At 50.6% G+C, this 27,378-nt stretch overlaps 9 protein-coding genes across 9 annotated transcripts; 6 read left to right on the top strand and 3 right to left on the bottom strand.

The window, feature by feature from the left end:
• Nucleotides 1-3,484: 3,484 nt before the first annotated feature.
• APUU_41110A (uncharacterized protein) lies at nt 3,485-3,814 on the top strand (the record flags this gene model as incomplete). Its single annotated transcript, XM_041704256.1, has 1 exon — nt 3,485-3,814. The coding sequence occupies one exon, from the start codon at nt 3,485-3,487 to the stop codon at nt 3,812-3,814; it is 330 nt and encodes a 109-aa protein (XP_041556860.1).
• Nucleotides 3,815-6,154: 2,340 nt separating this feature from the next.
• APUU_41109A (putative serine/threonine protein kinase) lies at nt 6,155-9,863 on the top strand (the record flags this gene model as incomplete). The annotated part of the gene is made up of 2 exons (XM_041704255.1): nt 6,155-6,858; nt 6,917-9,863. 2 exons carry the CDS (start codon nt 6,155-6,157, stop codon nt 9,861-9,863), a joined length of 3,651 nt encoding a protein of 1,216 aa, XP_041556859.1.
• Nucleotides 9,864-10,858: 995 nt separating this feature from the next.
• On the top strand, nt 10,859-12,007 carry APUU_41108A (uncharacterized protein; the record flags this gene model as incomplete). Its single annotated transcript, XM_041704254.1, has 2 exons — nt 10,859-11,188; nt 11,279-12,007. 2 exons carry the CDS (start codon nt 10,859-10,861, stop codon nt 12,005-12,007), a joined length of 1,059 nt encoding a protein of 352 aa, XP_041556858.1.
• A 1,746-nt stretch (nt 12,008-13,753) lies between these two features.
• crzA (putative C2H2 transcription factor Crz1) lies at nt 13,754-16,043 on the top strand (the record flags this gene model as incomplete). Its single annotated transcript, XM_041704253.1, has 2 exons — nt 13,754-14,996; nt 15,049-16,043. The coding sequence occupies 2 exons, from the start codon at nt 13,754-13,756 to the stop codon at nt 16,041-16,043; spliced, it is 2,238 nt and encodes a 745-aa protein (XP_041556857.1).
• Nucleotides 16,044-16,988: 945 nt separating this feature from the next.
• ALG11 (alpha-1,2-mannosyltransferase ALG11) lies at nt 16,989-18,833 on the bottom strand (the record flags this gene model as incomplete). Its single annotated transcript, XM_041704252.1, has 3 exons — nt 16,989-18,230; nt 18,279-18,414; nt 18,472-18,833. 3 exons carry the CDS (start codon nt 18,831-18,833, stop codon nt 16,989-16,991), a joined length of 1,740 nt encoding a protein of 579 aa, XP_041556856.1.
• A 396-nt stretch (nt 18,834-19,229) lies between these two features.
• Nucleotides 19,230-20,201, top strand: APUU_41104A (putative mitochondrial export translocase Oxa2; the record flags this gene model as incomplete). Its single annotated transcript, XM_041704250.1, has 1 exon — nt 19,230-20,201. One exon carries the CDS (start codon nt 19,230-19,232, stop codon nt 20,199-20,201), a length of 972 nt encoding a protein of 323 aa, XP_041556855.1.
• A 151-nt stretch (nt 20,202-20,352) lies between these two features.
• APUU_41105S (uncharacterized protein) lies at nt 20,353-21,405 on the bottom strand (the record flags this gene model as incomplete). Its single annotated transcript, XM_041704249.1, has 1 exon — nt 20,353-21,405. One exon carries the CDS (start codon nt 21,403-21,405, stop codon nt 20,353-20,355), a length of 1,053 nt encoding a protein of 350 aa, XP_041556854.1.
• Nucleotides 21,406-22,418: 1,013 nt separating this feature from the next.
• ptcF (type 2C protein phosphatase ptcF) lies at nt 22,419-24,325 on the bottom strand (the record flags this gene model as incomplete). Its single annotated transcript, XM_041704248.1, has 4 exons — nt 22,419-22,530; nt 22,588-23,592; nt 23,649-23,880; nt 24,052-24,325. The coding sequence occupies 4 exons, from the start codon at nt 24,323-24,325 to the stop codon at nt 22,419-22,421; spliced, it is 1,623 nt and encodes a 540-aa protein (XP_041556853.1).
• Nucleotides 24,326-24,758: 433 nt separating this feature from the next.
• APUU_41102A (transcriptional repressor TCF25 family protein) lies at nt 24,759-26,969 on the top strand (the record flags this gene model as incomplete). Its single annotated transcript, XM_041704247.1, has 1 exon — nt 24,759-26,969. The coding sequence occupies one exon, from the start codon at nt 24,759-24,761 to the stop codon at nt 26,967-26,969; it is 2,211 nt and encodes a 736-aa protein (XP_041556852.1).
• Between the last annotated feature and the right edge of the window lie 409 nt (nt 26,970-27,378).

The following is a 27,378-nucleotide window of genomic DNA, read 5'->3' as shown; positions in this document are numbered from 1 at the left end:
TGGGAGTGGAGCTCTAGTGAAACATTCCTTGCTGCTTCTCCATTGCTCACGCTTGACATCAACCACGTTTCTTCGTGTTTTGCACTCGCTTGACATGCCGTCGGCTCTCGCCGACACTGCTAATCCTACGCTTAACAGTCTCCAGTCTCCATTTTACTGCATATGTGATACTTTGGGTTTGGGTGCACCCGCTGCCACATTTCGCGTCACATTCCAGCGAGCAGACCACATCCAATGCTGTTTAGAGTCTCTTTAGACTCTCATGAGACATGCAGTCGGCCGCTTAGGCATTCCAGCTTCCTCGGTTGGGTTGACGCCTTAGAACTATACAGCATGGTAACCTGCGCCGCATTGCTTGACCACCTGCAGGTGTCTGCTTTTACCCGCCCGCCTCGACGAGGCATGATACCGATGGTAGGCGACGACCACGGATTGCGACTTTGCGAGGGATAGGCCGCTCGGTATCAAAATACGCTCTGAAGTGATTATTGGGCACGTTCCCCCTCTAATCCCGAAACACTCAGCTAGGTCCAGGCTGGCACAACCCTTCCACTTGCGGTTGGTCTGAAATGTCGAGACGGCTCACGGGCCCCTCCTTCCTCGTCCAAGCGCCTGGGGATTGCGGGCTTGAAGAAAACAGGAGCGAATAGAGTGTCAATCGCGTGGTTTGGTAATTTTCAAATCGTTCTCCAAGCGGACTTCCAGCGAAGCTGTCATAGAAGTCATGCCATGTCACTGGCCCTGCCAGTTGCAGCCCGGACGGGAACTCGTGCTAAGCGCGTAGCAGCGCATCGAACCCTTGCTTGTTCAGATACATAGCTCCTATCATGTCCAGTATTTGATGTGAGTCTATACTAGGAGTGTACTACAGAGTATACCGCTCGGTGCTCCAAATCCGAAGGGTAGAACTGGCAATCAGCCGGCAGCCCTTGGCCTGGGTTGGCCCTGAACCCGGCCAGCATTACGCTTCGAGCTTCGACCGCAGCAACCCATCGACATACCCAACGTGTTGGATATAAATCTTAATCCAAACGCAAACACGCTACCATCTCGTCACATTGGCCAGATAGACCTCCAATTCGATATTTGGCTTGCCCCACAGCCCCAACTCAGATACGATGATACGAGCTTTTTCTTGATCTGGGGAAATAAGATGGAATAGAAAAAGCAAATCACAGCGCCACCATATGTCCTGGTGAATCCACTTCGTTCGCAGGTTGGGGCCAGTGAGTTCATTGCCAAGTCCAATAACAATACGAGCTTGAAAGGTCAAAGCGTCCCCGGAAAGACCCGGCTATCCGCCAAGGCCTATCACCTCTCGGACGGACGAAATGCGAATTCATCAGTGATATGTATCATCGGATTCCAAGCTATATTAGCACAGGTCTTTCGCCCCACCCCTTGGCCTTCTGTCAGCCCAGCCCTCAGCACTTTACAGGGGTGTGCTTATCACGGCACGAGAAGTGGTGACCGGTCACAAGTTACTCAATCAACCACGAATCATGCCTGGCGTTGGAAAGGCATATGCAAATTCGAGGCCATGCATAACGTGTTGGAGGGGAATATGTGGCGCTTTTGATGCTCTTGAACGCATATTCCAACCCGTTGGTGCGTGTCGTTGCTCAACCCGATAACGACGCAGGGGGTGGGAGGTGCCATGATAGAGCCAGGGTCGGAAGAACATAACTGTTTTAAGCACGGGGCTGCATCCTGCTGCATAACCTCGCAGGTCCGCAGTCCACGGTGTATCTGTCAGTTGATAGCGTTTGCTGCTTGCAAGTCGCAACATTGTCCGGCCTCCATGGCCCGGAGGGCCCGATGTCTTTCCTTGGGGCCCAATGGCGAATCAACCAAATCCTTCGGGCCTCTTGTCTCCGACACCAACTAGCTAATTTCTGTCTCTTGCTGTGCAGCATGCCAGTCATATGGTAAACATATGCAGGCATTTCCACGTCTAACCTAGCGTTATATCACTGGCCCAGTAAGCAATGACGACTGTACCACAGAAGAAAGGGGTAGCATCTCGTCATCCTGGACACAAATTTCCCCGGACTGACAGTTTCCCCCAATATTTCCGCTAATGACATGGGGATGCACGAAAAAGCTTGGTTAGAAGATGTGACACCAATCATTGAAAGCGTCAAAAGCTGATCTAGCTCCGTTTGGAGTTAGAGCCTATGCACGGCGCTGGATTTGGTATGGCAGCACGGAATATTAGCGGGAATCCTCTTTCAGATTGACACGAATGTGAAACCAACCGACTTCTGTCAGATTATGGAAAGTGTAATCGGTTCTGGAGCCCTTCAAGACTACATATCAACCGTGCGCAAAAAAGGAGAAAGAACATTTACGAGGGGTCAGAGACGGCCACACTCAGCTGCCCCCACCGTCCAATACTCCGAGTAAGATGTGGGAGTACTCGTGATCTCCCATGCTATTCTATTCGCTGAAGATAGTTAGCCCCTGGAGAGTTTGGAGAATCTCCAGGTTGTGGCGATGCATCTGATTGTTATCTACTTCCCCGCGAAATCATCTCATCCACACTAGTAGCAAGTTAGCTCGAGGCTCGAGCCGCCTATTCTCGTACTGGCATCTCGTACTGGCAGGTATTGTTGAATATTGGTGTCCTGAGACCCGAGCGGCTGGAGTAACCAACTTAGTTACACATGAGCAACTTAGTAAGCCTAAAGGTTCGCCGCGTTTTTACTGCATGCGGAAGGAACCATGGCATAGAGCAACCTTCAGTATACTTACTTTGTTTATACCTACCCTGTTGGTTGTGCCTAATTGAAATAATCAACAGCCAGAACGTGTACCGAAAGTAAGATTGAGAGTCTTGGATATTCATGTATTGTAAGAAAATGGGTGCTCGGGCAGAGATGCCAACGACTCTATCGGGGGTGGAGGAGTGTTGTCAGTCGGGCCAGGGTGTGTCACTTGTCAATGGATTAATATCCTTGGCATTTGCACCAACGGTCTCCCCCTTGCTTCACGATAACCTTCAGCCACCAGTGATAATGTACGGCGCTGATCAGCAAAACGGAGACGCATTCGGCCCACTGCGTATCATCTTTATGCGCATGGAGTAAATTGCTGAGAAATAACCAAGGGATACGGGGCCCATTTCGAGCAGGACAAACTCGAGGAATACGTAATAGCGAGGCCTTGATTCTGAAAGGAGGTTGAAACAGGCCTAGCTGTTATTATTCTAGTGCCTAGTTCATTCATCATTACCGTGAACGTCGGCGGCCAGCTCGGCGGTCCTGATTGGAGAGTAGTTGGGCTTTGGTGACGTCAAGCGTGAGTGGCCACTTTTGTCGACGAACAGATGAGAGAGGAACGAAAAGGCGTACGGAGTATGGTATTGGAGTCCAAACTACCGGGAGGCGTGCGTCAAACTCAACTCAACTGTCAAAGTATCGTCTTGGTCCGTGTGTGCCGTGTCTAGATCCATTCCGAAGGCTTGCATTAGGTGGAAACACCAATGACAACCATCGCCATTGGAATGCTCGAGAATACTCTGGGTATGTGTGAGGAAGAAGTGAGGAGAACTGACAGGGAGCAAACCGAGGATAGGATTGTGGGGTTTGTCCCGTTGCGTTTAAACCAGCCACCCCTCGTGGATGATCAGGCTGCCATGCATAAGCAAATAAAAGGAAGTTTTGAGTTGGATTGTCCAAATTGCCATAAGCAACTCGGCTTGGAGAGCCGAATAAGCGGGAGCCATATAGAATGTGCTGCAAGGCCCCCGATTCAGGAGCGAAGAGGTATTGGAAGAGCCATAGACATTCCACCGCCGCGCCGACGAAGTTGACGGCCACCCCTTGATGGATGTCAGTACGTAGTGACTTGAGAGTCTGAGGCGCGACTGGACAAGGTTCACGGTTCAGAAGAGCGAGAACCTCAGTCGAGGAAGCGAGAAGAATAAGCGAAGTTGGAAGTGTGAGACTCGGCCATCAAGTTCAAACGATTAAGGTTCTACTTCCACCTCGTTTGCCACTTGAGTTCTCGCTGTTTGCCCATCGTCTTGAGTGCTCGTGTGGACGTGAGCCTGTTAGAACTTGGAAAACACGGACCTTCTGCTGAGAAGGTCGCTAGCGAGGCCAAGAGGAGTTCTCGTCATTCTATTGGGGGTCGCAGACAAGGCCACTGCAAACAATGTCGACGAGAGACGGAAAAGGATTACATTGGCCGTTGGCCCTTGTCGCGAAAATTACCACTTCTTAGCACGATGATCGACCTGGAAGGTCAAGGAAGTAATGATGAAATTGAGGGAGACGGTATCCACCAAGTGGTCGAGAACGGACTGTGCTGACGATGGACCCGCGGAACATCACTGACACTCCCTCTTACGGTCTTACCCAGATCTCGATGGAAGAGGCAAACAGTCCTTGGGAGTTCTGTTGGAAAAAAAAAAAAAAAGATGTCTGCAGGTTTCCTTGTCAAGCTTGTCAACGCATATCCGATCGACGGATAAATGAGACGAAGGAAACAATATGTTAGGGGCTGCATTAAGAATGCGCGTTGTCATCTTGGCCACTGGTTAGGGATTGGATTCGGCTCGACGCAGCCCGAGCGGCACCTTCACGGGCTTTCCATGAGAACGGCAAAATTTCGAAAAACGGCTCGATGGGCTGGCTCCATATCTATAATTACCCAGGGTGATGGTGAAATTGATGACGGGGAAATTCCCCTACAGCAGTACAAGCCGATCATGACCATGGGCAGCACCAACTCTACCCAGTAGGAGTAACATTGACTGTTGAATTTTGACCGTTGGTTGTTTTGTGCCTCCGGTGTACAAATCTCCACGACTCACCAAAGGCAATCAATCTACCGAAGAAAAGTACTGCCGTCATTGATGCAGTAGCAGGATCTAAACGAGACGGATATACCTATCATACACTGATGGGAGCCATGGATCTGAAGAGGTGGAGGAGAGCTCTTTCAGTCCTACTCTTAAGTCTTGGAAGGGTTTGGACCCAGCCGGCCGAAAGCCTAACCCTGTTAGTGGTAACTTATCGAGCGATTCAAGTAAACCTTGTGTAATGATAATATCAAACCAAAATAATAATAGTATCAGGACAGCCCGTCGATCCCCATCCTGGCAGCAAAGAATCAACTGGAAGAGACGAGGAATTTTCGCGGACACAGACGACAAGACCACTGTCGTATCTTGGGTTTCGGCTTTTCAAACGAGACAGAGAGGTCGTGGAGTGCTTGGTAAATACAAATACCTGGTTAACAGTGCCACTGCGAGGCCAGCCGGGACATTCTCCTTCGCCTCAGCGCCTGGCCTCGCTCCTCCGCTCATCGCTTGCACTTTATCCGCCTGACGGAAACACTTCGCCAGCCCTCTCATCTTGACAACCTGGGCTTCTCCTCTTCTCTCTCTCCTCATTACTGCTTTCTCTCCCTCTTCGCCTCTATCCTTCTTAACTCCTCTGTCCTGCTCTCCTTCTCTCCTCCTCTCACGACCTCTCCTTCCTCATTTATTCCTTTTCGCCAAAATTACCCCTCCTTTCAGCTTCTGCTATCTTTCGCACTTTCACCTCATTTCTATTTTCATCTATTTAATATTTTCTCGGACAGTCCGACTTGACTGCCCTCTTTTCTATTCTTTTACATAGGTGCTGCCGCTTGTTGCGCCCCTGTTTCTATACTTAGACGCTCCCTGGACTTTTTCTCCGCCCCTACGACCGTTTTTCTTCTCCGGCCTCGCTCCGACCTCGCCGACCGCTCTCCCCTTCACGATTTCTTCGATCCTTGCTCCTGCGCGGAACCGCGACCGACTGCATCCCGGTGCTGTAGTGGGTTAGATATTTCGATCAGTAATTTTTTATCCGTTGTCTGGTACACGGTCTCGCTTTCTTTTCTCATACGCCAGGACGTCTTATGACTCCTACCGTTTCCTTCGAGCCGAATTTCTAGAGTAATGCCGATCTATTCGACTATACAATCGAAGCTTCGTGTCAATTCACCCTGAGTATTTGGCTCGTTGGTCAAGATAAAGAGGATATCGAATATAAAAAAAGAGGAGCATAAATACAGGGAACGTCCAACGGAATAATTACACAAAGAGCGCTGGAGATAAATTGGGAAAAAAGGATGCTCACGTTTGGTCAGGGCCGTGGTTTAATAGCATAAAACGAATATGAAGATGGCCGAACGGCCCCCTTCAGAGTATGGCGTCGAGGAACCCTCGAGTGTGGTGACGCCTCAATATGGCCAGACATCGGAAAACAAGCATAGGCGGGGGATGAACAAGTCGAAGGACTCATCCGGCAGCTCTCGACCTGCATCAATCGAGACGGACCCTGGGCAGGCTGTCACCAAACCATCCAATGCAAAGCTCCCTCATTCGAGCGATGTATTGGACGGTCAACCGCCCCTTCGACAGACTTTCCCTCATCTGTACCATTCCTCTGGGCCTTCTGGCACACCTTCCACCAGAACTTCGTCTAGCTCGCTCCAAGCACTGAACGAGGATACCGTGGTTGATGCCCGCAGTGTCTTCTCACGTATCTCGTTATCGCGAAGGACGTCCTATAACCGCTCGTCGGATGGTCAAGCCGCGGAATACCCTGTCTATCCGGATCAGTCATATGCTGTCCTTCAGTCTCAGATACACCCCACCTATCAGCCTCCTTTTCTACGTTCGCGAAGCTCTTATCCGACCGAGGCTACCCCAAATCCAGGCCATACTCGCGGTGCCCGTACCGCAGGTAATACACCTATATCCAGTCCCGGTCTGTTCTCCGTTCGGACTCCGGGGGTATCACCTTCGCACGGGTCCGGTGAAGAACTCAGCAGCGGTGGTTCCTTTCTCCATCCAACACACCTTCAACCTCCAAAGGAGTAAGTTATTTGGTTCGTATCATAATTTCTCGGAGTCGCTAACCTTTCTCCGTTGCAGAACGCACACCGTCGAAGTGGACAGGGATCTTGTGACTGGAAATAAAGTTATCAACCAATATGAAATTCTTGAAGAGCTTGGTCGCGGTGAACATGGCAAGGTGAAACTGGGTCGCCATGTGGCAACTCGCCAGAAGGTTGCAATCAAGATCGTTCAGCGATACTCGAAACGGCGTCGACTTGGGAGGCTAGGAAACGCCGAAGACAAGGTCAAAAAAGAGGTCGCAATTTTGAAAAAGGCTCGCCATCCAAACGTGGTTAGTCTGTTAGAAGTGATTGACGACCCGAACCGCCAAAAAGTTTATATAGTGCTCGAGTATGTCGAGAATGGCGAGATTATCTGGCGACAAAGAGGGCTCCGAGAAATTGTGTATGTTGACAAGCTTCGGCTTGAACGTGAAAAGGCCGGCCTTCCTGATACGCCAGCATTTTTGGAGGAAAGCAAGCAGTATATCATGACAGCGCAGCGTTATCGGCAACAGCGCGAGAGGGCAATGGAGCGGCGTCAAGCACAAGCTGAGCATGCACAAAAGGGACCGATTCCTGCCTGGAGTTTGGAACACGGAGCGGAGTCGGATGATGAAAACGGGCCCGAGCTCGCACTGGCTCGCACAGTTAGCCGTGCCATGTCAAACTATGAGGAGGCAAACCCCTCTCCAAATCATTCCCTTGCCTCATCGCAAGAAGCTGCCTTGGCCGCAGTGGAAGGCACTATGTTTGGGCCTTATGCCGGGGCTTATGCTGATGGTCCTTCCGAGAAGCGACGGTTCAGCACGACATCAAGCAGCTTCGGCTACGCGCCCTCCGAAACTGATTGGTCCCCGGAGGACGATGACATGTCCTTTGTGCCATGTTTGACTTTCGCCGAGGCGCGCAACGCTTTCCGAGATTCACTCCTCGGTCTTGAATACCTCCATTTCCAAGGTATCATACATCGTGATATCAAACCTGCAAATCTTTTAGTCACCAGGGATTACCGTGTGAAGATATCTGATTTTGGTGTCTCATATTTGGGACGACCTATTCGCGACGAAGAGGAAGAACAACTCGAAGAGACAGATGCTACGGAGGTGGACGATGCCCGAGAGTTATCCAAGACTGTTGGCACACCAGCTTTCTATGCTCCTGAACTTTGCTATACTAGTGAAGATTTCATAGACAGCATTGGCGGCCCTCCGCGTATTACCGGTGCGATCGATGTCTGGTCTCTTGGAGTGACTCTTTACGGGATGATCTTTGGTCGATTGCCATTTGTCTCGGATGACGAGTATAGCATGTTTCAGACGATTGTCAAACAGGATGTTTTCATCCCGCGAAGACGCTTAAAGCCCGTTGAAGTCGCTACCGATACCCAATGGCCTCGGCATACGCCCGATTGTATGCGGGAAGAATATGAGCTCGTCTATGAGGATATTGATGAGGAACTATGGGATTTGTTGAAACGACTGCTCACCAAGGACCCGGTAAAACGCATCACGTTAAAGGAGATAAAACATCATCCTTGGGTCCTACATGGCCTCCCGAACCCCAGAGACTGGATCGATGAAACCGACCCGGCCTATCTGAGCAAGGGCAAGAAGATTGAGGTGTCCAATGAAGAAGTGACAACAGCCGTAAGCAAAGTACCCTTCATTCAAAGGGTGCGATCCAATGTCGCGAAATGGTCGAATTACTTGACCGGAAGGTCAAAGGATCGAGATGGTCGCAAACGCACGTCTAGCTCAACCCCTTCAGTTGATTCGACGTCCACCTCAAGCACCACCTCATTGGGAAAGTACCTCTGGGAAGGCCGCCGACTCAGTCTTCGCGGGGACGAAGAGTTTCTCCCACGATCCGGTCGACAAACGAGGGATGGTGAGCATCCTCTCTCCCAAAGTGTGACGGTAAGCCCGATAGCTAGTCCAGAAGAGCGACCCTTGTCATATTCCACTCACGATCCCGCTGCCGGCTACTTTTCACCCATTAATCGGACTCCACGGCCCGATCACCTAGAGCGCGCAACGTCAAATTTGTCGACCGCTGAATCCTCGAAAACTGTCAAGGCGTCTGACACTAACAAAGGTTATAACGCACCCCTGCGCCCTGTCACTCCTGAAATGGCTGGGTCATCAGGAACGACAAATATCGGTGGCGTCTTTGGCGGCGCAAGCCGTCGGTTGGCTAGAGGCCTTCAGCCAGACTGGCGGACTGAAAGGTTTGCTCCGGTTGAACACTTCGCTTTGGAGGACGACCATCATTCAGAACCTAGCCTTGCCTTGAGCGTAAGTTCTGCGGTTGGGCAAATACAGCCGTCGACATGGCAAGCGGACGAGGAACCCTCCACTCTACACAGGAGTCCGGCATCTTCACCGAGCCATCGACGCAAAATATCACATCCGCTCTTAGGGAAAAGCTCTATCGAACCACTCACTTTGTCGAGGGATTTCTCGTCGCACAATAGAAGTGGACACGGGTCTTATCCGGAAAGCGAGCCTCGCACATGTAAGGAGGCTATTCAGGGAACAGGGGGCGCCCGCAAGCTCTGGGACTGTACGTCAGAGAATAATGCTGTGGAGCTTGTTAAAGGAACATTGACAACGTCCCCCGCTTCTGCAGCTACAATATCTTCGTCATCGGTGGACGAGGACACTAGCGGCATGTCGCAGAGCACGTCCCATCCTAGCATTCCATCTGTTATGTCTGGAGCCTCGTCATTGTCAGAGGGTGGACCCGTCAAGGAGAGTGAGAGTGAAACGGTGACCCAGGTTCCTTCCATCCTTCGTACTGGCGAGACAGTCAAGGCAAGGCGCTCCAGCACATCACGGCCAGCAGAAGATGATGAATCTCGTTACTATTGCGATGACGAGGAAGAGAGTGGCGACGATTCCGAAGACGAAGGCCTTGTTTTCGGCAAAAAGAAGCCTGTCTCGCAAAAACCGGCAATCCCTATGGGCAAGGCGTCGAAGTAAGGGCACGATGCAGGTTAATCGTGCCCTAAACGTGGGGTATACGGACATTACCAACCCCTTCGCCCTAAGGCATTTCGGGGCTTCAAAGCCCGCAAACTCACTGGCTTAACCACGGCTGCAGCCTATCCCCACCGCGATGCCATCATTACCTACTCCGATCTATCCCCACATCTTAATTCAAAGCACACGGCACGGGTTATCACCAACCTATGAGACTTACATGTATATCATTTAATTGGGAGCACCTTCTGGCATACATCTTTAGCTTCTTTGCTCGCACACATGAACCTGCAGAAGACTACATTGCTTGTACATATATTCGCATTGGTGGCAGGCTTCATTTTGTTTTCTGTTCGACGCGCTTTAAAATACAGGGCGTTTGTTTGTTTTCGATGTCTATTCCCATTTGATTCGCTTTACGCCTGATATATCGGTTTTGTTCGATGCATGAGGGGCTGCTCGGGACGCGTGTATGAATTTTCTGTATGTAATTGTCCACTGGCAGGAGGTCTGAGATACTATAGCATGTTTGGCTTGGCTTCGTTATGACGAGGTGGGTTGGGGTTTGAATGGATGAGATGATGACCGAGATGGTGGGAAATAAACCAGACTCTATATTGGGAACAATGAAATAAAACATTCATATCAATATCAAATTATCAACCTGTTTTGCGTTTTGTAAACAGCGGAGTATACTAAAACTACTCCCTCCGTCTACTCCGTCAACCAGCTGCCCCGGTGTCTCAGGTTTTCCTCCACCAATGAATCTCGCACCTCGAAATGAATTTCTTCAAACTTTGTCCCCGCCGGCCGCTCCTGAAACGCACGGCGATATTGTATTAACAATCCCCGGAGAAAAGGAGCATGGATCCATCAACGGCCAAAAATGCGTTAAATCCTCCCGGGTTCCCGCTCCCGAGCAAACCAACCGTTTGACAGCCCATGACAGTTGAGTTAGGCCGTCTCAAACGATACGTCCCTCCCAAACTACCACGATGCTGCTCTCTTCTCTCTCGGCACTCTTCTCCATAATCAGCGTTACCAGTGCCGCCCTCACCTATCGCGGGGCGGACATCTCGTCGCTTCTGATCGAAGAAAATGACGGCGTCGCCTACAAGAACTTGAATGGCGAGACCCAAGCGCTAGAAGCAATCTTGGCGGATAATGGTGTGAACTCGATCCGACAGAGGATATGGGTGAATCCTAGTGATGGGTCGTACGATGTGGACTATAACCTGAAGCTTGCGAAGAGAGTGCAAGCCGCGGGCATGAGTTTGTATTTGGATTTACATCTGAGTGACACATGGGCGGATCCGAGTGACCAGGTATATATAGATGGATTTAACGTCCTTTCTGTTGTTTTGTTTTATTTTTTATTGGGGTAAGGGAAGGTTGACTAACTGGACATGACATAGACTACCCCGTCTTCCTGGTCAACGACAGATATCGACACCCTAGCCTGGCAAGTATACAACTACACCCTCGAAGTATGCAACACCTTTGCCTCGAACGACATCGCCGTCGAGATCGTCTCCGTTGGAAACGAGATCCGCAATGGTCTCCTCTGGCCTCTCGGCAAAACCGACAACTTTGGCAACATCGCCAACATCCTCCACTCCGGGGCATGGGGCGTCAAAGACTCCAGCCTCGCCTCAACGCCCAAGATCATGATCCACCTTGACAACGGCTGGGACTGGGATGCGCAGAAGTACTTCTACGACACCGTGCTGGCGGCCGGCTCGCTTGAGTCCTCGGACTTTGACCTCATCGGGGTGTCTTATTATCCGTTTTACAATGCAGACGCGACACTGTCCTCACTAAAGAGTAGTCTGTCGAATCTCCAGTCGACCTATGGGAAGGACGTGGTCGTTGTGGAGACGAATTGGCCCGTAGAGTGCCCGAATCCAGAGTATGAATTCCCAAGCGATATCTCGACCATTCCGTTCTCAGCCGAGGGGCAGAAGACGTTCTTGAGTGATGTGGCGGAGGTGCTTAATGGGGTAACGGGCGGGCTAGGGTTGTACTACTGGGAGCCTGGCTGGGTGGACAATGCGGGATTGGGGTCGAGCTGCGACGATGTTGTGATGGTGGATTGGGAGACGCAGACGGTGAGGGACAGTGTCTCTGTTTTTGGCAATCTCTAGGAATACTAGTATGAGGCAGTGGTGTTCATCACTGCGTGCTGGAGGGTCTCTCTTGATTCTTCTTAATATGTGTGGAGTATATACTTCCGGGGGATTCTCCGCGTGCGGGAAGCCTCATGAGAGCCTTTACCCGACAGACCAGTCAAGACTCAAGATGCATATTATCGTGTTATGAAACCTGTACAAATCCAAGGGAAGAGAAAACCAACAGAAAACGGTTTCATGATTTGTCGACACTTCAGGCATTGCAGGGGGTTTCAGCTTTGGGGGGCTGTGCAGAACCGTTTCCAATGGGCGGCCACCAAGCAGCCCCTCCGCAACTACGATGGAACGGGAAAGCGTACACCGTAGGAACAACCCGACATCTACGTCGGGCATACATCTCGACCTAGCAAGATATGTAGAGCCGTGGACGAGGCGAGATCGGCTGGTGTGAATCCTATAATGTGATTGATAGTTGTCAGGCTGATTCTGGTTCTTTCCCCTGGATCAATCAATCCCGTGGGGGCTGAAAGGTGCAATGGGTAATGACTGCCGTGACGTCTGCTGTGTTCCCGAGTCACTGTTGAAACCCGAGACGCTGGAGAACTACTGTTTGCGATTTGTTTCTCCAGTATTGTCCTCGCGTGCTCCAGCTTTGTGGTGTGATTGTGCTGACCGCTGAGCACTCTATAAATTGGAGAGCCGCCATCAGATTTAGCGTAGAACACTGTCAATGACATAAGTCGGTGTAACACAAGCAGCCTTTATCCTCCCGCATAAGCATGGGCTCTGACGAAGATATTATTAGCATCCTTACAGTGACCCGGCAGGCTGCCGGTGCCTTTGGTGTGTTTTGGTCTCCCAATCCCGACGTGGTGCGGTGGAGCGCCAGGCCCAGAAGAAGTCTGCCTTGCGGGAGTGGGAATGCTTGACTGCATCGGTGATGGATAGACGGCTCCCTTTAACTCAGTGAAGATTATTTGCTGAAAGTTAGATTTATATTTAGAATAGCAGTTGATATTTTAAGCAACAACTGAATTCCAACTCCAAGGGTGGAAAAGAGTGTTGAACAGTTGGAGTGAACGACGTGCGTATCTACTGTATCCCCACGTCTGGATCAGGCAACAAGGCAAGACTTCCCAATTCGGCCGAACCTCTCCAGGCTTCTCTGATCGATCGCTTGATTCGCTTCTCGTATTCCACACGATCGCGCGCTGTTGCGCTTCATCGCTTCATCGCTTCATCAAAGACAGCGAGACACGGAATCTCTGCTGCCTGTCAGTGCGTCGAATTTCCCGTCATCTGTCAGGGGATCTGCAAGCACGCTCGAGTCTCGCCAAGTTGCCAGCAACGAGGCCGCTATAGTTTGATAGTTGATACGCGGCGCCGCGAGGCTGAATCGCAGACTGCCCTCCGTCCCCATTGCTTGTCCCTGAATTCATCCCCACCGAATGACAGCTCCAGACTCATTATCCTCTCCCTCGGGCCTTCTTGATTATTATTATTTATTCTCTTTTTTTTTTTTTTTTTTTTTTGCCCTCCACCTCCATCCTTCTTCTTATCCTTGCCTGCTCGCCGTCTCTGAGCCTCGCAGCCCGACCGACCCGTAGCCCACTTCGAGCGTCTCCCCACTTTGCTGCCCACGCTTCGATCGCTTCTCTTTAACTTGGATCGCCCTGCCATCATTCTTATTCTTCCTTCATCTCGCTCAGCCTCCCTTCGCGTGGTATCTATTCTGGGATCTCGAAAGCAAAAGCATCTGTCATGGATCCGCCGGACACGCTCCAGGACCTGGGGCAAGCTCCTGCTGCCCATAAAAACCGCAGCGTCAGCCCCTCGGCCCATCCTCACCAACACCAACAATACAATAATATTAACGACTTGACGATTGACCCCTCGATCACCACCAACCCGTCCTATCCTCCCTCTTCCTTTGACAACAATCCCGCTCCGGGCTCCGAGGCATATGCCTATCCCTCGTCGAGCTATCTGACTCCCGCTACCGCGACCGATCAGAGCTTCACACGCCCTAGCCTACATATCCCACAGTCGTTTGACCAAGGGCTGTCGCATCAACAAACCGAGGAGAACTTCTCAAATCTCCTGAACTCGAATACTGGCGACTTTGACTTCTCGCTTTATCAGAACCCGAGCCCGAACACCACTGGTGGCTCCGAGTACCCCTCCTCGCTCTTGCTTGACCCCCAGCAACAGCCAACCAACCAGGCTGTCAACCCGGTCGATCTGGTCAGCCAGATCCCGTCTCCTCACCCCTCAAATTCGTCCCAGACATCTCCGCTGGAACAGCAACAATCGAATCCCTCCCCGAGCGCCATGTCGCCCCCTGCATCCTCGCCAGGCACGTTCCATACTCCACAGCACTCGCGGCACACCTCTCTCGACCCCGCTAGCGCCGCATATATGGCAAACGTTTCGCACCCAGATTGGCAGACTCTCATGGCTAACTCCTCGTTCCACGGCCATCGCCGTGCCCCATCAGAGGTGTCCGAAGTGTCGTCTGCAGCGCATTCCCCATATCTTACTCAACATGACTCCTTTGATCCCGCGGACAATAACCCATCCCCACTGTTGGCGCCTCAAAACGACCCTAGTATTTATGACAATGCTGCCTTAGGAATCGAGACATTCACTCTGGCGGACAATCATAATCAGCACCAACAACCAGCATTTAGCCCCCAGCACAGCCCTTACATATCTCCGCAATTGATACCTCAACAGCCTCAATTAGCAACAGAAATGATTCCAAGTGGACCATTCATCTCGGGTCCCTCCGCAAGCTCCCCGTATCCGACCCCCCCAACTGAGGGTTATCCAAATACCCAAGAAGGCATGATGCAGCAGGCGGGCCTATACCCAGATATTGGACAAGCGTCACAGATGGCACCGCCGTCTATTAATGTGGAACCCCCACCTCCAGGCCAAACTCCGATCTTTCCCTATGACAAGCCCCAAAATGATATGGATACTTTGAGTCCGCCTCCATCGCGTAAGTTTCTCGGTGCTCTGTGTACTGAAACAGCTCTAATCCATTCATCTAGGTGCGCCTCGTACTCGTAGCAAGTCTGATCCTTATCATCCCATGCCCAAATCTCGCCCTCGCTCGCCTTCGTCACCATCTGGCAACCTAGGCCCAACGGCTCATTCATCAAACCGGTCATTGTCTCCGTTTGATGTCAATCGTCACCCTTACAGCAACCCTAGCTCTAGGGAGTCTTCTCCTGCCCGTCACCGACGTGTATCAACATCGTCGATTGATAACAGCCGAAACTACATTCTCGGCCTTGCTGACCCAGGTCGACCTACAAACCAACCCGATTCTAAGAGAGTTCAAAAGCATCCTGCAACTTTCCAGTGCCATCTTTGCCCCAAACGCTTCACCCGGGCATACAATTTACGCTCTCATTTACGGACACATACAGACGAACGGCCATTCGTTTGCACTGTCTGTGGAAAGGCATTCGCCCGCCAGCACGACCGTAAACGCCATGAGGGTTTACACTCGGGTGAAAAGAAGTTTGTTTGCCGGGGTGACCTTTCCCGGGGCGGGCAGTGGGGCTGTGGCCGCAGGTTTGCTCGTGCAGATGCTCTAGGACGACATTTCAGATCAGAAGCTGGTCGAATCTGCATTAAACCACTCTTGGATGAGGAATCTCAAGAGCGCGATCGCCAACTCATGAACCACCAGCAGCAACATCTGCAGCCTATGGCGCAGCCGTTGATGGTCCCTGCTCAAGGAATTGATGGCCAGCAGGGTGGCAACTTCATACTGCCAGCAGCTCTACTCGCGCAATATCCAGCTCTCCAAACGCTGCAGTGGGATCAAATCCCGGCTGGCAATGACGATGCGAGCGATTTTGGTGGACGCACTAGTTTTGACGCCAGTTCTGGCGGAGAATTTGGGTATGACGATGATGAATCCGGAATTAGTGTTTCCGGTATGAGTGGGGGATACGCCAGCGATCAGGGCAATATGTACGGAGTGGATGCGCAACCGCAAGGTCTAAGCGAAAGTGGTTACCCGTCGTACCCATGAATCTATTTGCCATCTATCTTGTCAATTTGCTGATGGGGAATTACCCCTTTCTCTTCTCCCATTCCATTCATGCTGAATTCCGGTATAGAGGTTCGGCGTTACGGATACAGGATTGGAAATATACCACATTCTTAAGTCCTGGTGGTGTGACTTGGCTGTCACTCAATTTTTTTCTCCCTTCTTCCCTTTTTTGATTTAGCCCTATTCTCGGCCGGTTCGACCAGGCCGCTTACTTCCACCTTTACGTGTCTACGATGAATTTCATACCCCTGGGAGAAGGACTCTTCTTTTGATTGCTTTTATTATCGCTTCAATTCTGTGCTGGGATATCAATATTGGTAGATATCATACCTTGTTCTATGTTTAGTCAAATCTTCTTGATTGTCATACTGTAGCGTAGTTCACGATATGTGTATTGTGCCTTCTGAAGTGTGGAAGTAGTCTCTACCAATCAGCTTGGAAAAGAGTGCATGATCTTATAGAACATAGCTATAGAAAGCCTATTTATATATCTACATCCTTGAACTAGCGCCCCTTTGACGTTGATGGAGGTGAAGGATCATTCCTTCACTGACATGATGACAACGATGTGCCTTATATAACTATACATTGGGCATTTATGTAACAACCAATTGTAATTACCAAGCTGGAATCAGTGACAGTATTTAATTGCTAGATATCTCATATAACAATTTTTTTTTCAAGTCCTCATATATATATGAGCAATACGCTCCATACAAACATAACATAGGATATATAGAGAGATGATTCTCATCATGAAAAGGCGTTTGTTTGTCTTACCATCCCAATAGAATTACGGTTCTCGACATTCAGGTAAGGCATCGAATTACCACTTCCTCAGTAGGTGATGATGTACCCAAAAGAGAAAAACCGAACAAGACAAATCTTATTCAAGTTGCTACAGCGTTCCAGAACTCTTCAGGTTCAAGTAGGAATCATCCCAACCAACTTCCCAATCTCACCCACCCACTTCCGCGAAAACTCCTCTTCCGTAAACCTCAGCGCGGACCTTTGCGCCCTCAGTCGCATCGCAACCTTCTCCTCGGAACTAAGCGAGAGAGCCTTCTCGAATGCATCGGCGAATTCTTCTTCAGTCGTGGCGCGGAAACCGGTTGCTCTCCCCCCTATAGCTGTGACAGGGGCGGTATCGGTTTCGGGAAGATCAACGACGATGTCCTCGCGCGGACCGCCGGAGTCATGAACAACGGCGATTAAGCCTGCGGCTTGGTACTCGACGACACAGATACCGAAGTGTTCGTTCCACATGGCGTTTACGCCGATTGAAGAGGATGCAAGGTGGGAGAGGATAGTGGGCCAGGAGGCATCGCAGACGAAGGTGGTGTTGTTGCGGATGCGGAGTTCGTGGGCTAGAAGGCGGAGGTTGTAGATGTGGGTTTCGTCGGGGCTGGAGGGGCGGACGTTGCCGATGAGGATGAGCTGGGGTTCTTCCGTTGCGTTTGAGTCGCTGGACTGAGTACTGTTGTAGCGTTCAAGGAAGCGAGCGAAGGAGCGGAGGACATGAGGGTGGTTCTTCTCTGGACGGAATTGGGCAATGTATAAGAGTCTTGGGGTGCGGGACCTTTCGGTCTCACGGGTGACCGGGATGGTGGACTGGATGTCTGAAACGGCCGTCGGGGGGAAGACGACGACTGGGTCCTTGTATTTGATGGTTTGTGATGAGTGTAACGGGTTATGTCGCGACGGTCCCCAGATGGTCTGGACGTGGGCCGATGTCCACGAGGAATTGCACATGACGACGTCGACGTGGCTGCCGACCCAGCCATAGAGACGTGCAAAGGCGAGCCAGTATTTTCGTTTCAGGGTGCCTTTAAGTCCCGTTCCAGCACCGGCATTGACACCTTTAAGGCCGGTTTTGTCGTCCAAGGACTGGAGCATATCGGTGGAAATGGTGGGGTAGTGCACATATGCGCCTGTTGGTACTGTCGGAAAGAGTAGTTTGCAAAATGCCACGGCAAAAGCATAGCCCATGGTGTCGACAAAAATGTCCGGCACGAGGAGCGTAAAGGCGTCGTATCCTACTACCAGCGAGCCAAGAGATTGACCCAGAAGAGTCATGTACGGATACATGCTGCTTTGGACATACTTGCGAGTTGTCAAATATAGTAGCTCAACTGTTGGGGCGTGAAGCTGGATGTTGAATCGGGTCTGTTACATGTTAGAAAACTTGAATGAAAAGACGAAAGCAAGACATACTTGAACCCTCTCCAGCATAGCCGATTTAGTGACTTCCAGATCGCCAGTGTAAATAGCACAGACGGCGTTTGGCCATCGTTTTTGCGTAGCTCTGACAGCTTCCCAAAGGACACGTTCTCCACCCCCTCCGGCATTGCTTGAACCAAGTAGGTCAGCTTTCCATGCTCAATTACCAACGGGAAAGAGAAAATACCAAAAAGGATGAAAAAAGCCTATGATTCCAGCCCATTCTAATTTCCCCGATTGCTGGGAGCTCTGACTAACTCGCCCGGAGCTGTCACCCGAAATGGAGGTGTCGACCTTCTCCCAATCCTCATCTTCCGCTGATGTCGCACTGGTAGAAGCTCTCTTTGGCTGATTTGCGAGCAGGCCCTCCTCTTCCGATCGGACACGAGCTAGGATGGCCTCTCTGCGAGCCTGTGTTCTCTTTCGGATCACCCAGCCCACGCCGCGGAGCGCAATGCGGAGTAGCCCAAGGGAGACCTGGGGAAGAAGAACACAGGCGGCAAGCAGGGCGATCACGGAGATCAAAAATTTGAGGAGAAATAGCATCATGATTTAGCATCAGTTGGAAGCATACTAGCTAGCAGCGATGGTTGCGACGTCCTCTGCGCGGGATGATTGGTGTCGGAGTTGATTATTGTTGGATGTTTGCCTGTCTGGTCTTTTCGGTGCTTATCGATAACATGTGGCTGTGTATGGTAAGGTATCGTATGTTACGGGCCCCCTCCAGTGGGCCCAGGCTTGGGTATAGCTTCATGACCGCCCACGTGATGAACCTCACCTGATGGCCTCAAGTCGGGATCATTCTGCCGTAGAATTCTTTGTGTTGTTTATCCCCTATGTGAAAGTATTGTACGAGTATTATCTGCATTCTTGTTCTTTTCTTCTTTCATTTTTGTATTATATCTTATTCTTTATCAAAAAAAAAAAAAAAAAAAGGCAACTGAAATGAGGGCCTGCCATCGTCTCCCCCGGACCGTGCATTTCCAGCAGGTCCGCGGCTTCCACCAGACGAGACCTGCTCCATTCATAAACGAAGTGTTAGATGGCGCGTCAGCCTTCGTCCATGGCGTACACTCCGCCAGCCATCTGCCTTGGGTACTGTCTCTCCCATTGACCGCCTTTCTGGTTCGAATGACAGTGGCATTGCCGCTACAGATTTTCACCAAAGTTCAAGCTCGTAAGGATGCTGATCTGTCTCCGATACTCATGGCTTGGCGACAGCACCATCAGAAACAAGTACGGAGTTCCAATTCTAAGGATCTTCTGCCGTCTCAAGTTGGATCCATGGTTACGAGGAATCTCAAAGAGCAGCATAAAGCCCTCCGTCAACGCTGGGGAGTATACCGGTTCTGGAAGGCCGCAAATTTCCTTCAGATGCCTGTTTGGATTGCTATCATGGAAAGTATTAGGGCCATGAGCGGGAATGACACGGGACTGGTCCCATATCTCCTCTCGCGGCTTGAACCGTCATCTTCATCAGGATCTAGCACGCTTCATCTCGCTGTTGAGCCGTCACTTGCAACAGAAGGTGCCCTCTGGTTTCCAGACCTATTAGCAGGCGACCCGACGGGCATCCTCCCAGCGATACTGACTGTGTCTGTTCTGGTTAATGTCCGTGCTGGGTGGAAGGCGCCGAAGATGAAAGAAATTGCCGATTTACCGCGTCTGGAGATGACGAGGCATCTTTCTACTATTGGGCTTCGATTGTTTATCCAGGCTCTTGCTCTTAACGTCGGCGTGGCGTCTTACTTGTATGGAATGCCGACAGCCCTTATGGTTTATTGGATTACCAGCACAAATACTGCGACCTTGCAAACATATCTTCTTCAGAAATACATGTTCCCCGCCCCGTCATTGAAACCTTGGAGACCGGTTTCCATTGGGATATCCTCCGCAGGGACAAAAGTACAAAAGTGATAAATGATCCAATCCGAACCTCGCGACTATGGAGATAAGAAAGCCTGAAAAGACGACCGATATGTGAAGACGCCAAGAAAATATCATTTCAAAGCCAGAGGGTTAACAGTCTTAGGGGCAAAAAGAGAAATGGGTCGAAAAGGAAAATAATTCAGAAGAAGTTCCATTCAGCTGGAATCGCAGGCCGGGTGTTCTCGTTTGGAAAGTTTTCTGGGAATGTTGTGGCATAAAAGTCCCGTCGCTCTTTCGCTGCCTCCAACTCCGCCCAACTGAGATTCAAGTGCGGGATCTGAGCCATTCTAATGCTAATGAATTCGATACTGGGAATGTCCGAGAGCGTCCAGCTGTATTCGCGTTGAAACACAGCCGGATGCTCGCCCAAATACAAGGCGGCAAAAGCATCGTCTTTCCTATTCCAACTGCGTGGCGCCCAGCAAGGCAGGATGGGCTGAACATATTCCGGATGTCCCGAGTCTAACTGCCTCAGGTCTAGTATCTGGGATCCCATGCGGACATCAGGGTGTGCTATATCGGCTTCATAGATTACACCCCGGGCCTCTGCTCGCTGCAAGGAGTGGGTCTCGCCAGGGAGATACTTGCGCAGAAAGGTAATCTGTTTGTACGCGTTAACACCGTCAAGCCTTGCCGCAACATCGGTTTCGTCAATAGGAGGATTGAAGCCAAAGATGGCCTGCAGGTGATCGGCGATTAATGGTACATTCCCACGGCATGCCCAGAGAAAATACTCGATGTACGGTTCCCAAGCACTTGGACTGGTTGACGGGTCTAGTTCGTTATCTAGTTCCCGTGCCGAAGGGATTTCCGCAGCTTGGCGCTCTCTCTCGATGTGAGAAATCGGAAGCATTTGCACCAGTTCATCCCAAGTATGGATTTCCCGGGGTGAACGTGGAGGCCTAACAGGAGTCAAGCGACGGCGTCTTCTGTGGGCTCCAGTGGCATTAGCGGCTGCTTCAACGGCTCTTTCAATTGATTCCTGGTCGGCCTCGAAAGTACTCATTGAGCCAGGAATAACGTCGCCATCACCGTTTCTGCGAACACTAAAGCCCGTGACTTCGTCCAATAAGCAATTCATTTGATGGATGGTCACATCGAGCGTTCCTTCGTAATCGATCTCTTGCTCCTCGGCCTCTGCCTCCTCTTCGGCCTGGTTGATTTCCTCGTTATGATGGTTTGAGAATGACATGGCGGGCAGCTGAAGCTTGGTCAATTGAATACCACAACAACACGGGGTTACGATATCGCGACATACCTTCAGAGACGATACCCTTATTTTGGGATACAAGCGACAACACCTCAGTTTCTGATGAAACGCCAGTCACTTCAAGCTCAGCAAACGACAACACAAATACCCGAAGCTCTCAGATGGGCCTCGTCAAATGGCACCCAAAACGCCGAACAATCTAACACCAGCAAAGCCAACAAGATGTCCTGTGCAGAAAAGAATGGTACCAAACCAAAAGACGTTCAATTGAAAGTTGGAAAGGAAAGCAGGGGAATCTGTGGGTATATTGGGAGGAGGGGCTAGCTTGATAGTGAGAGGATATGAAATAGAGGGAGTGCATTATATTTCCTGCCTAAAAATGCCTCGCCCTGCTTACACTGATGCGACTGTTCAGTGGCATAAAACAGAAAGTTCTGCTTGTTTATTCAAGAATATCCTAAATTGTATTTCAAAGGGTTTACATCAATTTAACTTTCCCAGCACTTTCTATGTCATGGCATGAAAGGAATCCCTCTGTATACAGCACCTACTTGTTACTGCTAAGCTATAAAGAGAAAGAGTAGGCAGTGATTCTGCCTTTCAGTAAATCTGTTATGATTCAGGGCATGGCCAATCACGTGGCAGTCACCTTGCTATGACTCACGTGATATCAATAAATAGAAATTCACTCGCCAGTCACCACTTCACTGGGTACTAATTAGAATACTTGCTTTACTTTTATGTTCTCAGTTTCCAAAGGTAGAAACGAATGAAATTTTAGCCTAGCTAGCTAAATGGCCTGAGATAACAAACAGATGTGTAAATACAGTTCTTCAAACCCGAGGAAAACGCCGTGAGACTTTGCCCTGCAACTGAGTCGGCTGAGCGGCGTCTCGAAGATACCAAATTCTGAAATTCTTTCTAAAGAGAAAGAACAGAAGAGGGCCCAAGGTAGTTCTTGCAAGACTTTGAAATAGATTTGGGTATTATGTTGCTTAGAGTTTAGCCTTCACGTTCTCTTCGGATGCACTAGCTTCTTCGTTGACTGAGACCGTGCGGCTGTCGGGGCTGTCGCCGAAGAAAATAACTTCAACGGTTACGTCATCACTGGCATTCTGTTAGAATATTTTGCCTATAATGATTAGGGAATGGGGGTGATCTTACCGGTATCTTCGGGAGTAGGGGCTTGGAAGGGTTAGCAAAGCGCAGAGCATGTCCTTATCCTTTCCACCCATCGCGTTGCGGACGAGATGGGTGGCAGCATTCTTATCTTCGACGACGAAGCGGTTGGCAGCGCCAGAGATATCATACTGCTGCTGGCGGATGGGGCGGCGCTGGCCATCTGTAGTCGTCTCCTGTGGTGTTTCGACGGGCAGCTGGGGTTGGGAGCTGAACAGACTCCGTACCCAGCTCTTGTTGCCGGATCCGGCTTGTTGCTCCTCGATCCACTGGCCAACTAAGCCGACTACTTCTTCGTTGCTTAACATCTCCCAGAGTCCGTCGGTTGCGAGTACGACGAAGTCACCTTGGGTAGGTTCAACTTTGGTTGTTGTGATCACAGGCTCAGCGGTAACATAAGGTGGCGTCTTCAACAGGGGATGGGGAGTGCGACCAAAGAACTGTCGCTTAATCTTGTCTTGAGTCTGCTTGGACCACTTGTAGAAGGCGTCACCGAAGGAACGAGAAGGCTCCAACTGGCCCAAGATTCGTCCGTTCCGTACCACATTAGGCTCGCCAGGGTGTTCCTCGCGCAACCTCTTCATTTCAGAGGGTGTGCCACCTGTCTGATCTTCTGAGAGCGGAGTTGCTGACCACTTTCCATTCTCACTGCGACGGCCTAAGACGGCCCGAGAATCTCCCGCACATGCGACCTTCAGATCTTTACTCTGCGAGTCATAGAACGCAAGGAGAGCACAAGAGCCGGAAAGAGCAGGTGCGAGCAATTCGGCTGCAGCGCGGCGCGAATTGGACTTGAAGACCTGGTCGACACTGCTGTGGACAATATCGTTATCTAAACGAACGAAGCCTTGCTTGATGGCGGCATCAACAGCTGCAGATGACGGTAAAACGAGCGATGGGTCGGAGGCTGCAGACTTGTATGTACTGTTCAGCTCCCGAGCAACGTATGAAATGAGAACATTGCGCAATTTGGCAGATGTTGTCCAACCACTATCAAGGTGCTAGTCAGCAGGGGTACAGAGCAACATAATGAGTTGGAAACTTACGAATGACCATCGAACACTGCCCAAAACATCCAGTCACTGCTGGATTGACCTTCGTTGGCCGCAGCTGTGGACGCAGGCACTTCGACTATCTTCTCCGCATGGTCGTCTTCAATGGGAGAATTGCTCGGTACCTGAACGACATCATAGCGAACAACCCCCTTTCCCCGATTCACCGAGTATGATTCCTCATTCTTCCTCAGCTTCTGTGTCGCTTGCTCGGGCGTGAGCATTTCTAGAAGTCGGCGGTCAGAGTCGTCAGTGTTCTTTTGCAATGGTTGCTCGCCAGAAAGCGTCGCGGTATAGAATTGGTCGTTATCCACTAGAAGAGCACGGCGCGTTGGCTCTGTGGGTTGTTCGGCGTGTGCGGTTGTTGTAAACAACCGGAACTGCGAGGACGACGTACCGGCGGCTGCTGGTGTTTGGGAACTGTCGCCCTGATAAGCGTACCAGGCTCCGGAAGCGACTACTGTCGAGATGACTGCGACAGAAAAGGTTCGAAGATGCATCGAGGACTGTAGAGAAGAGGAAAGGATGGCAGGATATTTGGCCGAGGAGTAGGGCCGGAGGTTGACAGATTGGCTGCTTGTGAACGATATAGCGGGCGGTTTCTTACCGGCAACCCGCCATATTGGCGCACGACGAGCAGTACGGAACGCTTGAATAGCTGCACGACGCATTGAGCCAGCTATATGGGACAGAGGGATAGAAAAACCGAGACTCCCACCAACTCTAGGCCGTTAAGGACGATGTATAAAGGAGAGGCGGACGAGGCTCGGTGTCGTTCGTCCTGTCGCTGCCCCAGGCATTCAGGCAGTCATAATCGTTGGTGGAGACGCAACGCCAGCGAGGCGGTGTATAAAAATACGGCAGATATATAAATACGGTATCAATATTACAGATTTGAGGTACTCCGCACTAAACCCAACTGGGTCGCCGTCCACTGTCGTCATCCCCGCAGTCACAAATTAAAGATTCTCTACCCAAGTTTATTCCTGAAATTTCCAAGCCTGTCTGGCAGATTCTAACCTCGAGAGACGACAGCTAATATTCTGTGTCTATAATTCTCAGATTAGAGACCGTCATAGCCTATAACCCCGCCGATTATCCTGAATGTCCTCCCGTGCGATTCGCAAGCTGCAAAAGCTGCGTGAACAAGAGTTCAAGCAAGCGGAACAAGAGCCCCAAGATTCTAGCGAAGATGACGAGCCAGTATCGAGACCATCAAAACCGAAGCTAAATGCATTTGATCTTTTGAATGCAACAAACGACGAGGAGGAGGAGGATGACAATGACGAACAGCAGTCAGAGAGCGAGGTGGCCGCCCCGGTAGTTCCATCGACACAGGAAGTAACGCCTTCAGCAACGACGGACTCTGGAAAGAAAAAAAAGAAGAAAGGGAAAAACAAGAAGAAGAAAAATGCGGCGAAGCAAGAACCTACAGAAGAGGAATCCAACGACAAGGATCTGGACGATATTGACCGAGTATTGAAGGAGTTGGCTGTACAGTCGAAAGGAGAAACCACGGTCGAAACACCCGAGCGTACCCTTGATGATTCTTTCCCGAGGATACCAGAGGACTTTCTGCACATTGATTCTAAGTCGCTAAATGCGACGAATGAGATGCGAAAGTTATTTGGCAATGTTGTGTTGGAAAACTTCGATCAGGCAGATTCGGGGTCGGGTCGTAGGCGAGATCGGGCTCGAGAAACTATAGATCTGGGCCGCGCTCTGACGGGCAGATACAGCCCAGCAAGCAGGGGTCACAGTCTAGCTGGTGTTACACAACGGCGCAACATTTTGTTCCAGGCCAAAGATGAATGGCCGCGGGCCCCCAGCGGCGGTCTTGGGATGGAGTTGACAGAATCCCTCACAAACGGCGCAGCCATCTACAAATTCCTTCATAATACTGCGTACCAAGATGTTCAAAGGCAGTTCGACCTTTGCGTGGAGTCAATGGATCCACAAAGGATGATTCACCTTCTCCAGTACAACCCTTACCACATTTCAACTCTTCTTCAGGTATCGGAGATAGCAAAGCACCAAGGTGACCATGCTGTATCTGCCGATCTCCTCGAACGAGCTCTCTTCAACTTTGGTCGGTCCGTCCACTCATCTTTCGGAAATCGACTTAAAGAAGGCAGGGCTCGGCTTAACTTTGCCTATTCAGAGAACCGCGAGCTGTGGCTTGTCGGCTGGAGATATATCGCCAACCTAGGAATGAAGGGCACCTGGAGAACAGCATATGAATGGGCTAAGCTGTTACTGAGCTTGGATCCAAAGGATCCTTACTGCATGAGGTTTATGATCGACAATTTGGCGCTGCGCGGCAGAGAGTGGTCACATTTCATTGATTTATGCACGCAAACTAGGCTTTCCAAGGAGTGGGAATATCTCCCCAACATTCAGTGCTCCCTAGCACTAGCATATCTGCGACTAAACAAGCCTAAGGAGTGTCGAGAGCAGATGCATTTAGCAATGTCTCGGTATCCATGGGTATTCTGCAAGCTGGCGCAGGAGCTCGATATTCAACCGATGCCGAAGCGCATTTGGGGTAAACTACCCCCAACTGACGGCCACGAACTGTTCACCGAGCTTTATATTGTGCGGACCAAGGATCTTTGGAATACCCCCGAAGTGGTTTCCCTTCTTGTGGAGGTGGCGGATACGCTACCTGAAGGAGATGAGCCTATCGAGCCGCCAGAGATTACTTTGGATATCGCACGCCATGTGGTACTCTCGGACGTTCCGCGCGTTACAACGCACTTACCCACCCGATTCGTCTCTGGGCGAATCTCTGCTTCTGATCCTCTCCCACCGTACGAGTCGGAAGCGTTTCGGCAGCAGTCTGATCCAACACCATCTTATCTGTCGCAAGTACCTGAAGCTGGTAGGCCTCAATGGCTTCGTAACCTTCTAGACCAGCTCAACAACGGTGCGCTTCATTTCCCGCGTTTCCGGGCCAATGGCGGAGAGGAGGCCGGAGAGGAAGGCTCTTCAGATGAAGGACTAGAAAGAGGAGAGCAAGCACTTCCACCATCTGGCCCCGAAGGGCAAATTGTGCTCGAGCATTGGCTCCTCGGAGATGGTCTGCAGAGCCTCGAGGGATTTATTCGTCAGTATGGAGTGGATCGGGGGAACTGGGATCTCGAGGTCGACTACTCTCCGCTTCATGACTACGCCGACGCACTGAATGAGATTGAGCCAAGCTCTGCTCGTCAGGCTCTATTGGATGGCGCAATTCGCGAAGCATTAGGCCCTATGGTTGTAGATTTACTGCGAGAGGAGCTGGAATTCTTACGGGCGGAAGATGAGGAGGAATGATACCCGTGCGGATAGGCTTTATCTAAAAATAGATGAAAAGAACATTAAATATCTCCAAATATTGGGAGAATTGAAGTCCATCACTCGAGACTTGGAGAATCCAATCGTAAGCGCTGTTGAGGGATTTGTATGCAAGTCGTAAAATTATCGCTGAGCCGATTGGCTCCAAGGGCCGTTGAAATTTCTCCAACAGACGGCTGCATGTACGTCATTTGCATGCACCTTGGATGAGGGAATTCCGAACTTCAGGAGATCGCTATAAATATGCTTAAGTTGTATATAAGTTATGGAGGGATCTTGGAACTTGGAAGAGGCCTAGGGAGACAAAGGTTCCTTGAAACCCCAGCTTAGTCAAATCCCAGCGGATCCACCCCGCAATTATCTTTGGAGAAGCTTCAGGATCTGCTCT

This window comes from Aspergillus puulaauensis, chromosome 4 (genome assembly GCF_016861865.1).
Source record: "Aspergillus puulaauensis MK2 DNA, chromosome 4, nearly complete sequence".
Lineage (NCBI taxonomy): Eukaryota > Fungi > Ascomycota > Eurotiomycetes > Eurotiales > Aspergillaceae > Aspergillus > Aspergillus puulaauensis.
This window is presented reverse-complemented; position numbering and strand designations above follow the sequence as displayed.